Source organism: Callorhinchus milii, unplaced genomic scaffold, assembly GCF_018977255.1.
Source record: "Callorhinchus milii isolate IMCB2004 unplaced genomic scaffold, IMCB_Cmil_1.0 Scaffold26, whole genome shotgun sequence".
In the NCBI taxonomy this organism is placed as follows: Eukaryota; Metazoa; Chordata; class Chondrichthyes; order Chimaeriformes; family Callorhinchidae; genus Callorhinchus; species Callorhinchus milii.
Genome location: NW_024704767.1, coordinates 1,262,523 through 1,279,234, shown reverse-complemented (window position 1 = coordinate 1,279,234; position 16,712 = coordinate 1,262,523). Strand labels below are relative to the sequence as shown.

Below are 16,712 nucleotides of genomic sequence, written 5' to 3'. Positions count from 1 at the left end.
GGCACTGTTATATCTGCGGCAGATTGAAGCTCTCATGTCAGGACATGAGCTTGTGGACTCCAGGCCAACACTGGAGAGAGAATGAGACATTGCAGAGGTGGTTCTTGTTAGGAGATCCATTAAACTGAGTTCTTGTCTACTTGTTAAGAGAAGTAAATGATCGTATGGCAGTACTTGACAAGAGAAGGGTGTTTTGCCCTATGGCCTGGCCAATATTCTTCTAGGTTAAGAATCAGGAATATTGTTTAGAGATGCTTTCAATTAAAATTCGTTCAAGCAAGCTGTGCTGGGGTGGAGGATAGGGTGGTGGGCGGAGAAGTAGGACAGAGTTTACAGACTTTAATATGCAATTGGTCAAGATTTCAAAAGAGTCAAAGGCGTTTGTAGCAGAAAACACAAATGACAAAATAGAGCAAATTAAAGCACAAAGTTTATAAACAAACTTTTTTTCCATAGAGATTTATAGAATAGTGGAACTCGACAGATGATGTAAACACTTTCCACGTAACATCTCTCTCCCCTCCCACCCCCATCCCCGCATCTCTCCGCATTTTACAAATAAAGAGATGAAACTCTTTGGTAATAAAAACATGCATTTTTGTACAATGTACACTTTTTAATATTGCACTGAGAAACAATGTATGACCATTTTGCTTTCAGAACTACAGATGCATGTGATCATTCACCAATATAAGACAAACTTCGGAAATTTAATTGTTTTCATTCCTTGAATCTAAAATAGGTTTCTGCCGAACATGCCTTGTGATGAAAGATAACAAGTGATTAACTGAAGTTTCGAATAATAGTTTAAAAAACATATCTTTTAAAAAAAATACAAAATGTACATTCTGGTGCTTTTATTTTGGAGCAAACGGATGCAACAAAAAGGGAATGTTGACCTTGCCGAACGGCCGCCTTCTGTGCTGTATAATTCTATGATTATATGAACTGTCCAGGTACACGAACAGATACGCACAGAGAGCTGAGCTGCTTGAGGATGGCAGTAAATGTTTTTTGGCTTTTATGCAGAACCTGTGTCAAATTGTGGGCATGCTTCTCATTTTGTGTGCCGTCCCCTCTATTGGCTGTTTTGACAAAAAGACTGGCAAAAAATATTTTCAACGTAAGGCTTGGAATTTCTACAGAAGAGAGGAAGTTTTGACTCTTCCACCTGTGCTGGATTCAACACCAGGCACCAGAGGTGGAAGGGCAGTGTGCCTAATGCACAATGCCCCTCTGTTCCCCTACTCGACTCATTTACCTTTAGCTGTGAATATTCTCTGAGATATGATTTTCTCTCCACGGAGCTTTGAAAATAACGGAAATCCATGTTTAAGACAAGCCAGATCCAATTAACTGCAATCCTAATGCACCAATGTTTGAAAATAATAGACAAATAAATTTGGAAATAAAAATTACCTATTCAATCACAAGTACTATAGTTGTCAGATAAATTTTTAAGCTACCCAGTCTAGTGTCCACAACCGGACTCTATTGCACATACAGATGTATGGGTTTGGACAGAGGATTTTTGGAATAGAATATGAAACTGGAACCAGATTTGGAGCCATGATTAGAGGCACGTTGCACATACGTGTAGACCCCCAAAACCAAGAAGAGGTCACTTACAAGACAACTTTGCAACCCAGCAGCATGTTGTTCATTGTGATATGGCATCAAGGTTTTGTGGACACATTCACCGCCCGTATTCCAAGGCAGGCGAGTTGGGGAGTAGGCAGGGAAATCATTTGTGATTAAACAATGAACAGCATCTAAGAAGGAAAGCCAGGAGTGTCGGAGACAGGAGAAATCTCCATTTGTCTGGACCCAAGATAGAAAACTCTCAGGAAAAATCCAACCTTGTTTCTTTTCACCACCCCATTCGTGCACATTTCAATATCAAATCATGCGAATTTCAAGTGTTTCAAGTCATGCCAGACACCTTTGGTTTGTCTTTCGCCCCCTTTGTACAATGTAAGTTTTCTCCATATTCCAATATATCAGCCCCACCAAGGCACTAGGGTATGTATAACCCAAAGGGACTGTGAGGGACTGTTGAATGACATGAAGGGTGATCTTTTAGTATTTCAAGTAAAATGTTCACAAAGTGCCCACGACTAAAGATTCTGACCATGCTCATAGTCTGAAATCAGGCCTAGAAGATAGGCAACTAAGGCACCAGTTGTGGTCGATGGGCAGGTGAAGCAAATGTCCCGTTTGTAAGTGTGGCAGAATTTGACACCAAAAAAGGCCCAGAAACAGGAACAATGGAATGAAGGGCACTGACTCGACACATGACACAGACAGGATATCGTTCTTAAAATCACTTAAAGGGAGAGGATGGTGGATATGCCTTACTGAGGCTCAGGGCCCAAACGAAAGTTGGAAGTTCAAAAGCTGCCAAGTCTGAATGTAGTAGTGTTGAGGAAAAGCGATAAAAGATAGGTTTACAGTGAGGAAATACCGGAGAAGAGTTCTCTACTCCCAACTGAGCATGGAAGCGTGAGGCATTGCTGGCTGGTGGGGGTGGGGGGAAGGGCGAAGGGGGTGCAGGGAGGGAGAGAACTGAGAAGCAGACATCTATCAATGGATATACACAGCATCAGAACCAAGATCAATAACTGCCAATTTCTTTCAGCTGTGTAAGTCCTGTTTATTTCTCCCTTGTAGGCAACTGAGACCGATAGACTGGAACGACCAGAGTAACTAGTTACCCTAGTTACCCTCTCTCTATCCTCCGCCTCGTTCCACCTACTTGGTATCCGACCGCGCTACTGTGAAGCGCTCCGAGACGTCAAACCTACGCGAAGGGCACTGTGTAAACGCAAGTTGTCGTTGAGCAACGATGTTCGAGAAACCGCCTTGTGTTAAAAATGCAGCAATCCACACAAGAGCAGCAAGTTGGTTGTACGTCGACAGAGAAAGCTCAGTTTAGGCCTCAAAATTAAGGGGAAAACGCAAAGAGTTTCCAGGTGACAGACAAATGTTTTGTTTTCAGTAACGCACATTCAAATAAAAAACAGTTTCCTCCCCGAAGGAAACCGAAAAGGCACCTTAAGCCCTCAAAAGAGGATCATTGCAAAAAAAAAAGGGGTCACATTCCGCTGCAGAATACAATCAGATTGAGTTTCACCCTGTTCCCCCACCCACCCCCGAAAAACATAACAGTGAAAGGAAGAAATGAACATTATCTGGCAGAAAAACTAAATGGTGTGCATTTAAAAATTCTGTGGTTCCGTAAAAGTTGCTTGGGATCTCGCAATTAAATTAAGCAGCGTGATTTCAAACCAGCCCATGGTCTCTTTGTATTTTTTTCTCTTTTTTTAAAAAAAAACTTTCCTTATTTTCTTAGAAAAATTTTAAAGTTACAAAAATATTTACAGCTTAAGGAGTACAAACTTGCAATTTAAAGTACAGCTGGGAATGATTGGGGTCAGTCAGTAGGTTTGCTGAAGGCTGTGGCTTTCACCCTTTCCTGCCCACCAACAAGACCCTTTGCCCAGATTACCACTCAAAACCTTTTTGCATTCAGATATCTGTTTGCGGGAATGTCGGAGTACTCTCCCAACGCTTTGGGTTACCTGCGAGCGACACGATCCCCACCTTGTGACGCAACCCATCCCTACGTATTACAAAAAATGATACGCAACAGCTCGGAAACGAACGCTCGCTGTTTACGACTGTCCCACGAGCAGTCCCTTCGAGCCTTGCAGGCGTGAATCCCAGAGCAGGTTACGGCTTAGAGTGAGCGGTAGAGCCATCTGCTCTGTCTCCAAGTACTGGTCAACTCATGCTTTGAGGTGCCTGTCGCTGCCAAAGCTGTTCACAGTCTCTGTGGTCTTTTTCCGTAAGGTCTCGATCCAACTGGCGCTGTTCAACACTGACCTCCCCTGTAAGCCGGGCGCTGACGGGTTACTGAACCGCATGTTCTTGCCGGAGGTGATGAGCTCACCGTAGCCTTCTTGGTGAGCGAATGCGTAGCCGGAACGCCGGGAGCTGTTGCGATGTACCTTGCGCATGCGGTGCAAGCGTGGCCTCTGCTTCCTCCGGGCTCGTTGCATGTAACGGACCTAAGGTGCAACAAAGCGAACACACAGCTCTTATAGAAATGTGTGAGTTTATAATGAAGACATCCCGCACCAGCTCGGGTGCCCGCTTAGCTGTGTAAAGCCCTTCGGGGAGGCAACCGAACTCGAACGCACGATAGAAATGTAAATTGTATTGTGCCGATCGATGTAGCATTTTATTGCTTATTGAGATGCCTTATTAGGGCACTTCACAGGATTTCACTGTGATGTGCAGTGATTGGATTTTGGCAGCAAACATGGCAGTCAATTTGTGCACAGCAACGTCCCGCAAACAGCCATGATTTTACCCGAGATAAATAAGAGGCAAAACGCTATGAGCGTAACCGTCACAGTGTAGGCCGAAACCCTGTTAGAATGGGTAAAGCAGGGTGTCCTGCGTCACAACAGGGCGGACAAACAAACACAAGAGGAAAAAGTGGAGACTGTGAACACGGAAGAGATACCTTGTCGCTCAGCGTTGGTTTCAAGTCTACCACGAGGAACCTGAATGCCACAACTGGCATGATGCACACCACTGTGGTCAGCATTATGATAAGCCACACGGAAAACTGGATCAGACTATTCCGAGCATTTCCTAGAGGGTAAATAAAAAAAGTCATCATGCTTCGGAAACCCTTACAACTACTGATGTCAATGGGGGTCTAAGTTAGTAAGATTTATAATAAGATCTGCAGGATTCGCTCACTCCAAATCCTTTTCGCCACTCTGGCAAATTAAGACACCGAAATAAAACAAGAAACTCTTTCGCGATGGCATCTTGATTGACATCATTCACTCTCAGCGGCAAATTATGAACCAGATATATCTGGTCGACGGAATCGTGTCAAAAAAGTACAGTTGATGTTACTGAGAGTGGATGTTACCAGCCAGAGAGTCGCTACGTAAACCGAACCAACGTTAATCCAGTTACTATCGGCATGGAAAATGGATTTTTAAAATTTGATACCAGTCTCAGCCAAAGGTAAATTGTGTTATTCTGCAATGTAATTGTATACTTTTTTAATAGATGAATAATATTACAGTCATAATCCTTGCAAAGCCTTGTCATGTTGAAATGTCTCAAAGCGCTTCACAGGATTTTTCCGACACATGCAGAAACCCATCACTATGCTTGAGTCTCTGAGGATAAGGCAGGACAGGGGGATTGAAAGTTTTGCTCTGAGAGCTAGTGGGTACTCGATGGAACAAATTGACCCCCTTCTGCGCTGTAAATATCTACGATTTAACGATTCTCAACCAAACTACTGCGAGTCTCACCCATGAATATCTCTCACTATGAATTTCGGACCCTCAATAATTAAAAGAGAACAACTGACTATAAGAGACAATACCTGACTGGGTTATTTGTTTCATAAACCAAAGGAAAGTTATGAAGAAGAGATGGTTCAATTAAGAGGTTAACACTTACCTACAAATGGAAATTGGTTTTGAAATAATTCGAACAGGCCATTGCTGTGCATTGCAAACAGTATACAAAAATAGATGGCAACACTGCCCCATATAAAAAAGTGATTGATAGCTGTCCAATAGCTGGTATCAAGGCCAATCTATAAAGACAATCAAAACAAAATAATCAAGGTTTTATTTGCATTAATCTTTAATCTATGCCCAACTCTACTTGTTGTGAACAGCCAGCAAAGATTCACATATTCATTTAAACAAACCATAAATAGAATTAGATGTCACAGAGGCTAACCCTCCATAGCAGCTCCTCCAAACTGTCTTGTGCCTTCACAGAGATCGATTTGAACGGTGAATAGTCAGTCAACGCAAGAGCAATGACGAGCGGGCAATGAAGCCTGATAGAAGCGTTATTTTCTTTTTTGTTAATTCTTCATTAAAAAAATTGTGTATTTTCTATAGCTCGTGAAAGAAAACTTTTTTTTTAACAGAAAACTGCCTTTATTAATCTGCCAAATTTGTTAAACCGAGGTCCCACCTGCCTGGTCAGGTGGACGTTAAAGATCCCATTTGAAAAGAAATGGGAGTTTCTCTCTCCTGGTGTCCTGGCCAACAATCCCCCAGATAAAACTGGTCATCCACTTCATGGCTGTTTGTGGGACATTGACATTTTGACAACGTGATCAGGTATTACATGAAATGCAAGGATTGTTGTAAAGATTGCAAGGATTGTTCTGGCCTAAGGAGGGAGCCATTTTTTACAAAGGTGAAAAATAAATACATTTCCATGTTGTCCACCAGATGATGCTCTAACATCAAGATTGTGAATTGCTCTCAAGTATCAGAAAGCAGTTCTCTGTCGACCAATACAAACACGAGGCGCATCCAATAACGGACATTAACCCCTGGTGGACCGGTACGATTTGACTATTTTCGACTGGCAGAAACAAACAGGCTGACATTCCAGTGCAGTGTTGGGTGGGCTGCGCTGATGTTCTTTGGATGATGCCTGAAAACGAGGTCCGGTCTGCCTGCTCTGGCGCACGTTAACGATTCCGTGGCACTATTCGAAAAGAGAAGGGAATTTCACCCCGTGTCACTGGCTAACAATTCGCAGATAAAATTGCCCATTCACTCCATGGCTGTTTGTGGGACATTGCTGTGTGCAAGTGGCTCGCCTCCAAAAATATACAGTCACTCCATTTTAAAAGTGATACAGGGCAGGGATGGGCAGCCGCATAATAGCTTATTGAATTGCACAGCGTTTTGATACCTCAGATCCATCACAGTACGCAAAGCCCTCTTGCGAGGGGTCACAGGTCACAATCCATGGTTCTGATCAATATTCTCTTTGCCCTGGACACTCCACTCCCTACCATTTTAGGCTTGGTTTGTGATGCAAACATTTCACATTTTGCAGTGATTTTTTCTTTCGAAAAACACTTAAAGATTTTCTCCCAAGCCAAAGTGCACAATTTATCAACGACAACCACAAACTTGCATTTATATAGCTTCCCCATACAGGACAAAGCGTTTCAAAGCGTTCTTGGCTGTTAGCCAGACTGATAGAACAAGATTTCATCATAAACCACTTAAGATATACATCAGGCCAGTCAGCACTCGGTAATTCGATTAGTTACTTTGATCTTTATTTTCTGTCACTTTTATTAATTTGTTATTCTAGCTCATAAATAATAACCTAATATTTCAGCCTATTTTCCCCATTCCGCCCACCACTTACTATTCTGCCGGGGTTTATAACAACAACTTGCATTTATATTGCGCCTTTCATGCAGGGTAGCGTCTCGGATTGCTTAACAGTGGCAAAGCCTGATGCCAAGCCAAGGGAGGGAGGAAGTAAGCTAAGAGGAAGGAGGTGGTGGGCGGTGAAGTGGGGAGTAAGCGGGTGAGAGAGGTAGGGAGGTGTCAGAGATTTGTAGATAGGGAAACTGCAGCTTTACATCGTTAAGGGAAGATGGCATCAAACAGCGCTCATTAGTGTTGACAAGTTTCTTGTGCTGTTCATGTTCCGACCCTCACTGTGATTTGGGGCCAATATGTGTGAATCATATATATGAACATTAGGGTACAATCTAATGCCACAACCTGCGAGCTACGACCCAAACTGCATTCGCAGATGTCCCATTGTGTTCTGTACTGATCATCCAAGTCCAGCCTTGCATGTAAAACTGCCGCTCTAGTTTTCCCGTCATTTTGAAAGAAATGTAATTGAAATAAGAGTTAAGCCCGTTCGCCGGGAGTGTATTCCTCACGTCTGCTAATCCACTGGGGGAAAAATAATTTTTTTCCAATTTCTAAGTCTTGCTTGAAGTTCATTAATTTTGTAACTTACGACCTTTAGCTCTACAATCACAGCCCCCGTTAAGTGACTTGCTCACATCAAAATTAAACTCTGCTTCCTATCACTTTAAAGCCATGGACCATGGCTCCTCACAAACCCCTTTTCTCTAACGATGACAAATTCAGTTTGCGAGACTCTCTTTGTAACTACAAGGCCTCACATCATCTCCGTCTATGATCCAAATGGTCTCATCTACAGGCAACTCTTCCATTAATGCATAGCACGTCTGTAATTTTATGATGCAGTTTTCTCTACATTTTTTTAAATTCTTGATGTGTCCACATGTCAAGCCAGAAGATACAGTTACTCCTGTGTGTGTGTGTCTCTCTGTGTATGTGTGTCTATGCGCAAAACAAACATGTTCAAAGTTCAAAGAGTAGTTTCAGCTGAATCTTGTTACCGATTTTCTCACAGTGTGGGCATGGCACCAATCCTATAAATTGGACAAGCTACACATTTTGATCAGCTGCTCAAAGGATTCCTTCTTGTTACATTTCTATTGCCTGCATAAGATTGAGCAAACCAGCAATGACAGAGAGAGACTCTCACGTTGGAGAGGGTAAAATCAATAGTTCTTCCCCAGTCCCCGGCCTTTTCTTCTCTTTCTTTACTCTGTGACCTTCATGTCGGGCAGGAAAAACAATGATGCGTTTCTAAAACAATTAAGGCAGCGAGTGCATGCTCACGGACTCTCTTACGAAAGGTTACGAGGCAGACAACTTTCAGAAGACACAACTGTACCCGGAGCCTGCCGAGAATTAATTTAACCTTGGGTGAATATAGTAATGATAATCCTTGCATTTGATGTAGCGCCTTTTCACGCCTTCGAGACTTCTTAAAGTGCTTCACAGCATAATGTAAAGTGAATTGACCGTGTATTTTGTGGGCGAAACGCGGCAGCCAATTGGCCTTTTTTGATGCTGTACGATCTATTGCACTGCATCCAATCCAATCCATTTTACATTTAAACAGCACCGTTCATATCCATGGACGTCTCAAAGCGCTTGACACAGCTGGCTGGGCGCACAAGCTGGGGTGGGAACCCAAGCAGCCGGGAAGATGAAAGATGACCAAAAGTGTGGTCAAAGAGGCACCTCTTGAGACGGACATTGAACGAGGTGAGGGAGGGAGCGAGTCGGAGAGACCTCGTGGGATTGCGTTCCAGAGAACGGGGACAGAGTATGGATACCACAGCTGAGGCACGCGGAAGAGTCTAGAGTGGATTGTCACATTGCAGCGATCGTTGGTGCGTAGACGGTCGCTGAAAATAGTTACCTTTTCATTACATTTTTTTAAAATCTCATTATAAAGAAATAACAAAAAGCCTTCTATTCTTAGCGACGCAAATCTGTTACATAATTGACCTCATTCTCTCCTGGATTGCTGGGAGGTGGGGGGAGGGGGAGTGCAGGAGTACCAGAGTCCCGGCCTCGACGGCCTTTCCTTTACAACGCAGGTGGCAATGTCCGCGCCCGACAGAAAAAGAACGAGACTCTTCAGAAGGCTTTTAAATCAAACAACACTTACTTGTAAACTGACCACAATCACCAAGCACGTGGCTACAGTAACAGCAAATGATTGGTAGTCCGAGAGATGGGTCCCATCCTCTCTTGTAGTGTGATAAAATGCACCGTACGGGATGAAGAAAAGGACGATGGAGGTGTAGATTCCTTGTGCGATGCAGATAAAGAACTCTCGTTTATTGAACAAGAGGTTGAGCTGCCCAGGCTCGTACAGTTTAGTGTACTCCATACTTTTCTGTTCGTTCACATCCTATGAAAAGACACATTAGACTCTTAACACATCATCATAATAATAATAATCCTTGCATTTGATATAGCGCCTTGTCACGTCTTCCGAGACATCTCAAAGCGCTTCACAGAACATACTGTAAAGGGAATTGACTGTATATTTGTGGGCGAAACGCGGCAGATAATTGAGTACAGCAGTGTCCCACAAACAGTCGTGGATTGAGTGACCAATGTGCTACGGAGCTCCACATTTAGCAGCAACGTAATAAAATTAGAATCCTTGCGTTTGACACAGCGCTTTTCACAGAGGGAAAATCCCTCAAAGCGCTTCACAGGATTTTACTGCAAAGTGTAGTTAGTGGCTGTGTACGTTTGAAGCGGATGAACGCAGCAGCCAATTTTGAGAGACTTTTGAGCCAAGTTGGAACTTTTAATTATTTGGTACTGAATTCAATCCCGGTGAAGTTTACTTTACCTGGTCAAATATCCCCATGGCCAGGACGGGAAGAGAAGTATAAACTATGTTGTATAAGGTAATAAACCACTGGTCATAAACAGTCTGGAAGAAAAGAACAAGAGGGTGAAAAAAAACTTCTTAAAAACTTCATTACTTTATACTCATACCAAGAACAGAAGCTGTCAAGCTCACAATCTTTAGAGTAAATAAGATATATATGGGTAGAGGTTCCACCTGGGTTTAGATTTACTCTATTAACATAGCGTTTCAAAGCGTCCAGAGTTCTTAAAAGTACGGCCTTTAATTTTTGAAGACGTTGTTTCTGTAACTTAGCTGCACAAGACAAGCTTCAAAGTTAAAACTGAATTCAACAATTTGCCAATTTCTGCTAAGCTCTGAAATGGTACATGAGTGGAGTAAATCTAGCCCTGGGTGCAATTGCTAGTCAACAGTTTATAATTCATTAAAAAAAACGACCACTATTCCTGCAGTTGTGTAAAACCTTCATTATAGGAACTGGAAAGATATTTAAAAAAATAGTCATACTGAGAGCTTGCAAGTCATCTTGTCAAAACTGATCCCTGAATCTTTCCAAGACAGGTACGGGTTCTTGGAAACATATTTTGAGAATCTTGTGTCAAGCGGTTTTAATTTGGCCCGATTTTGCAAGATTCACATTTCCAAGGTCTCGGATCCCGTCTCAAAGCTTAAGACTCACAGTGTATTTCCTCAAACAAATGAATTGCTTCTATAAATAACTTTTCCATCATCTGAACAGTTTCCTTTGTAAGATTTCGAGACACTTCATTTCCATTTCAATATAACAGGGCCTTGAAGCAAATCCCACTGGGTTTTGGTTTTCGAACGGATTTATGAATATTAAAACCCTTTTCGTATTATTTTGAAAACTGCAGACACTGAAACAGATTGTTCCGAGCTGCTAATTTTTATTTAAAAAAAATGCTTTTAAATGGAAATATTGCTTGTTCGCCATTATCAGATCCTTTTGATACTTAGGAAAATGCAAGATGTCTCGATAACACATCATATCACAGAATAGGCTTCTGTCAAGTCGAAATGTATTGCTCCCACTTTGTGGGTCACAATGCTATGGGCAATACTGACACAGATCGCAAGCTTAAAATTGACTGAATGGAGAACAAAGCTAATTCTATTTCAAATGAACCCAATCGTGGGTGGATACAGCTGAATTGATCTTTTCCACTGACTAATAATAGCACTAATAATAATAGTAATAATAATCCTTACATTTAGCATAGAGGCCTTTCACATTGGGAGACGTCCCTAATATTTCACAGGACATTACGTAAAGTGCAGTGACTGTGCAGTGTTTTGAGGGCAGACAATTGGCGCACAGCGTTGTCCCACAAACAGCCATGGAGCGAGTGGCCAATTTTATCTGGGGGATTGTTGGCCAGGCCACCGGGAGAGATGTTTTGGAAGGAGGCCCCATACGATGAGGAACCAGATGCTATTGGCGTTTACTAACCTGGGCAGAGAACCCGCAAAAGAAACCAAACCAGAAGTGCACCAGGGTAAATGCAAAGTTTTTGTAGAAAAAGTAACAGAGGAATTTGCACATTCTCAAGTAGGACCATCTCCCGTGGACTAGCAGGAGTCGCTGCAGATATCTGAACTGTGCGATTGAATAATCACTGGCCAGAACGGCTTGCATTCCTTCCTGGCCGCTGATGCCCACTCCTATGTGTGCAGCTGTGGAGAGAGGAATCAAGAGTAAGTGGCCTTGTTTGTTTAAAGCATTACGCAGCAGCTATCCAAGCAATAACAATGGGTCTGGACATCAAGGCAGGAGAACAAGAGGGCACGGCTTACTTTTAATCATGCTGACGTCGTTTGCCCCATCCCCTATCGCCAGCGTGACTGCCTTCCTGTACATTTTAACAAGCTCGACCACTTGGGCTTTCTGCAGTGGTGTGACCCGGCAGCAGATAACCGCTCTGCACATGCTCGCTGTCTCCAGGAACTCCTGATCCAGATCTGCTTCCAGCGCGTGAGCCTGTGTGGGAGAGAGACAAGGGGAAAGGAATTTCAACATAGAACAAGGGTAATTTAAGGACAGGCACCAGGAGATATTTATTCACCATCAGGGTAATTAACGAACTGAAGGGTGGTTGAGGCCAGGATGTTGGGACTCATTTGAGAAACAGTTTGATGTTGCGTTGGGAAGACAGTAGGGAGGTTATTTGGGAAGGATGAGATCAAAGAGCCTTCTTCATCTGAAACACCCTTGTGCTCTTTTGAGACTGGCTACACTGGAGATTGCGAGTCTGAGCATAATTAACCCATTATGAAACTTTGCAAACTTTAGTGTGAAACTAATGCCAATACTGAGCTTTGCGCCCACTTGATTCACTGGGACGTAAAAACATAAGGGGTATTTGCAGCATTGGCTGCAGATAAGAGGGGCACTTACCAAGCTGTGCCCGTTCATGATCAGTGCATAGTCTCCGGTAACTGTTTCCTCAATCACTGACTCGAACTTCGAAGCCTCAGCTTTCTCAGAGTGATGTCCATTACACAGTCCTTCTCTTGACCCAGTCATTCGCTCCTTTGCTTGCCTGGAATGCAAAATAGGTTTCCTAAAGATCAGCTATTCCTTAAGACAAGTGCAGTCAACAAGTGTGCTGGGAACCCAAATAGGCCGTGCAATGTTTTTATTATTATTTTTATTTAGTTTGGTGCACCTTACGCATAAAAGAGCTTCAGAAACCCTTGACTGAGGAAAGACTGGGGCTCATGAAGCTTGACAAGTTGCCCTAGCAATGATCTCCCCCTCATTTATTCTATCTCTTGGGGAAAAGTTCTGTTCCAGAGTCCCAAAGCAGTAATAATCCTTGCGTTACCAAGTGGAATAACATAGTCCAAGCAGTGCTGGGGGTGTGTGTTGCGTTGTCGAAGATGCCGTACTTCTGATGTTAAACCGAGCTCCTTGTCTGCCTGCCCATGGCGCTAAATTCGAAACACAAGAGAGTTTCTCCCTCCCGGTGTCCTGGCCGACAATCCCCCAAATAAGAAATCAGCCACTCACTCCATGACTGGTTGGGGGAACATGGCTGCTGCGTTTTGCCCACAAAATACACAGTCGCTCCACTTTACAGTATACCCTGAAAAGCACTTTGAGATGTCTCAACAATGCGATGAGGCACAAAATCAAATGCAAGAATTATTTTAGGTATTATTATTTAATACAGACCCTTTCACGTCGCAAGATAATCAAGCAAAAATTTCGGAACATTCTTCTGTCTCCATGTTTCTGCTATTTTCCTCCTCCCACCTCCCCCCGACCTGCTCTCCTCCTCGGATGGTGCGAATCAATGTGTGGTTTACCTCAACTCTTCACGCACTTCGAGAGCTGTGTGACCGGAAACCGTGAAAATCTCATTCATGTCGTCTCTCAACATGTTGCAGGAGTAACCGATATTTACTGCCGTCTCTGTAAGGAGAGAGAGAACTGGGATAGGTGAGAGGAATCCAGCACCAAGCAACAAGTCCCTATTTTCCAAGCTGCCAAGCAACTTACATAGACTTACATGGACTGCACGGCACAGTAACAGGCCATTCGGCCAGTGTTGACACTCCACATATGTCTCCACCCACTCCTTACTGCTTTCCATACCCTTCTATTCCCCTCTCCATCACATGTAGATCTGTCCCTCAGGTGGACTAGCCTCCAGCTCCAAAAAAGGCATGTACTACCCTCAGATGTGCGCACACAGACAACCTGATCTTGTACATAGGTCAACGCATACTAGAAAAGCTGTCACAGTTCAATATCCTGAACAACATACTTGAAGCCTAGCTATTTCGCTCATGATCTATCTGCACTGGGTTACACCTTGTTCCATTCTTAATATGAGACAAGCAATTCTGCTTCAACAATGACTCAAGTCGCAAGACTGGTTTGTACCCCCGGTCTCTTCCTCCTGTTATAGCTGTATAGTCTCAGCCTCTCACGGTGACATTATGAACTTGGCTGCAGTTCTCAAAGTGCTTCAGAAGATTGACTGTAAAGTGTAGCGACTGTGTATTTTGTAGGGCAGCCAATTTGCGTACAGCAAGTGCCACAAACAGCCGTGAAGTGAATGATGAATATCTGGCGGATTGTCAGTCAGGAGACCAGGAGAGACTCCCTTCTCTTTTCGAATAGTGACAGGGGATCTTTAAAGTTCAACTGAACAGGTTTAAGGTCCCATCCAAAGGACGGCACCTCCGACAATTCTACCAGCCGGGTTACACCGAACTTGAGACGTCCTCTTGACATAAAAGGAGCTATATCAAATGCAAGGATTATTTATTTATTATTATTAATAATAAAACATCTGGTGCCTGCGTAAAACTGCTACTGTTCATGTCTCCAGATCTCAACGTGTTTGATTTTCTTTGTTTTAATATAAAGGTGATTTTTGTTTTTAATAATGCGACTTTTCCTATCCTCAGAAGACTCTTCTCCAAATGATTAAAGGGCTGCAAGAGGCATCTTACAACAAGAATGTTCCCTTGATAGGCATCCAGCTGGCAAGATACCATCGTAATACATCAAAAAAACCTTCAAAAGAATACAGAGAAAATCCCTTGCTTTATCAATGCCTTCATCTTATTCCACTGTCTACTTGTGATCCACACTGTTAAATAACAATAATAGCCCCTGCATTTGTATAGCGCCTTTGATGTCAGCAGGACATCTCAAAAGCGCTTCACAGGATTAACTGTCAAGTGAAATGACTGCACAGCAACATCCCACAAATTGCCATAAAGTGAATGATCCTATTTTGTGGATTGTTTGCCAGGACACCAGAAGAAACTCCCTTTTCTTTTCAAGTGGTGCCATGGGATCCATCTCGTAAAAAGTGAGAGCTTTAATTCTCAACACATTGATTTATATTGTGGTTTAGAAACAGATGTGAAAAATAGTACAAGCTTTTCGCTCGGCAGAGAAAAAAAATAACAGCGCTTTTGCTATCGTACCTTGCTTATCTCCAGTCAGTACCCAGATCTTAATGTTGGCTAGTGAAAGGTTGGCAATTGTATCCGGAACTCCTTCTTGTAGTTTATCCTCTATTGCTGTGGCACCTAGTAACTAAACAGAGACATTGAGAATTATGTAAAGGAATGGGAATGAAAAAATATTTATGAGTTCATATCGCAATTCCTACAAAATGTTTAGCAGCGAGAACTCAAGACGACTCATATTTATGGACTGTCAAAGTGTTCGGCTGTGTGTCTAAGGCTTTGCAAAGTGCTCACTTGTTTGTCTTCCAAAATGTAAACAAGTGAATGGTTTCCTTAAATTATTCAGCGATAACCAGCCAAGCATCTTCACACACAAGATACTATTATATCTTTGCTCCAATATGTTATTCTATTGTACCAGTACTAGAGGAAGCACATCCATCCCTATATTTCTGATCAGTTCTTCCAGTTTTGTCCAACAAGAACTGTCTGAAATTGGCTACTCTAGGTAGACATCGAACCAATCTTGGTGGAGAAATGCCATACCACCCAGTTCCAGGCTTGCACTATTTGCTTTGGGTTTCAGAGTGTGCAAAACTCGGAAAAATCTTAAATTCAGTCTTACAGAAACAACAGCTACAAGCAATTATATAGCAGCCTGCGTGTCTCATAAAGTCTTGGAGCGGTTTACAAAGATGGATTGGACGTTGAGCATGGAAGAAGGGGAGGTGACCACTGGTGCAATCGAAGAGGTAAATTTCAGCGCGTGAGTTAAAGTCAGGTATAGAGGAGGGTGAGATGGATGAGTTGAGGGAGGGAGGGTGGTTAGGAACGTAACAGCTGAATTTCTTAATTTCGTCTTTTTTGTTGTTCTTAAAAGAACCGGTACAAAAAAGGCTTCAGCGACTTTTAAGAATTTGCCAAGTTCGGCACACACACAATGTTTGAGAAGACCAGAGTAGGATTTCTCCCCCACTGCATACACTTGTAATAACCGATTCCTCTAATGTCACAGTTCACTTCTGTTTTGTTGCCAGCTGCTCAGCTCATGTGTTGCATCATTGTAATCTGACAAATTAAATCTTTCGCAAAGACATACCATCATGTCCTGTTCGATTTCTTCATACACGGCAGCCAGCTTCTCGTCTCGGTTATCCAGTGACACGCTGGCGTGATGATGCATTTTCAACCACTCCTCAAAGTAATCCTCATCCAGATCCTTATAGGCCAGCACCAGGGTCCTGAGCCCTTCCCCAGCAAACTCCTGTACAATGAAACACGCTCATTCACAACCACTGTCATTCAATACTCGCAACAAGAGCACAAATGGCTTGTATAGGACATTCGAATCAAATGGCTTTTCAGGGCCGAGTTAGAACCTCGGAGATTTGTGTCCCAAGAAGCTCTCAATTCGATTGGCATTTCAGGGCTGACACTCAGAACCGAACGAGTGATAGACCGAGACGTCCTCTCGATGTGAAAGCTCTGAGAAGGGTTATTATTACGTGATTAAGTTATTTGGCGCCTGATACGTTTTTTTGTTCACTTTGAAGACAAGGGAATGTTAATTCTGCTGATCAGACTGACTGGATTCCTCTCTCTCCCAAAGTTAGGCGTTACTTTGAGCACAGCCATTGCGAAATCTTGAAATCTCATGAGGT

At 42.9% G+C, this 16,712-nt stretch overlaps 1 protein-coding gene across 3 annotated transcripts in view; it reads right to left on the bottom strand.

The window, feature by feature from the left end:
• Positions 1 to 1,086: 1,086 nt before the first annotated feature.
• atp8b4 (ATPase phospholipid transporting 8B4) overlaps positions 1,087 to 16,712 on the bottom strand; it is a 68,891-nt gene continuing 53,265 nt past the window's right edge. For all 3 annotated transcript variants that reach the window (XM_042344071.1, XM_042344072.1, XM_007906227.2), the window contains 11 exons: positions 16,151 to 16,315; positions 15,067 to 15,178; positions 13,429 to 13,534; positions 12,515 to 12,659; positions 11,914 to 12,097; positions 11,570 to 11,793; positions 10,078 to 10,161; positions 9,379 to 9,624; positions 5,497 to 5,635; positions 4,532 to 4,662; positions 1,087 to 4,070 (listed from right to left, as the gene is read on the bottom strand). In XM_042344071.1, the coding sequence (XP_042200005.1) occupies positions 3,789 to 4,070; positions 4,532 to 4,662; positions 5,497 to 5,635; positions 9,379 to 9,624; positions 10,078 to 10,161; positions 11,570 to 11,793; positions 11,914 to 12,097; positions 12,515 to 12,659; positions 13,429 to 13,534; positions 15,067 to 15,178; positions 16,151 to 16,315 (1,818 nt within the window). In that variant the 3' untranslated portion in view covers positions 1,087 to 3,788. The remainder of the gene's footprint in view (positions 4,071 to 4,531; positions 4,663 to 5,496; positions 5,636 to 9,378; positions 9,625 to 10,077; positions 10,162 to 11,569; positions 11,794 to 11,913; positions 12,098 to 12,514; positions 12,660 to 13,428; positions 13,535 to 15,066; positions 15,179 to 16,150; positions 16,316 to 16,712) is intronic.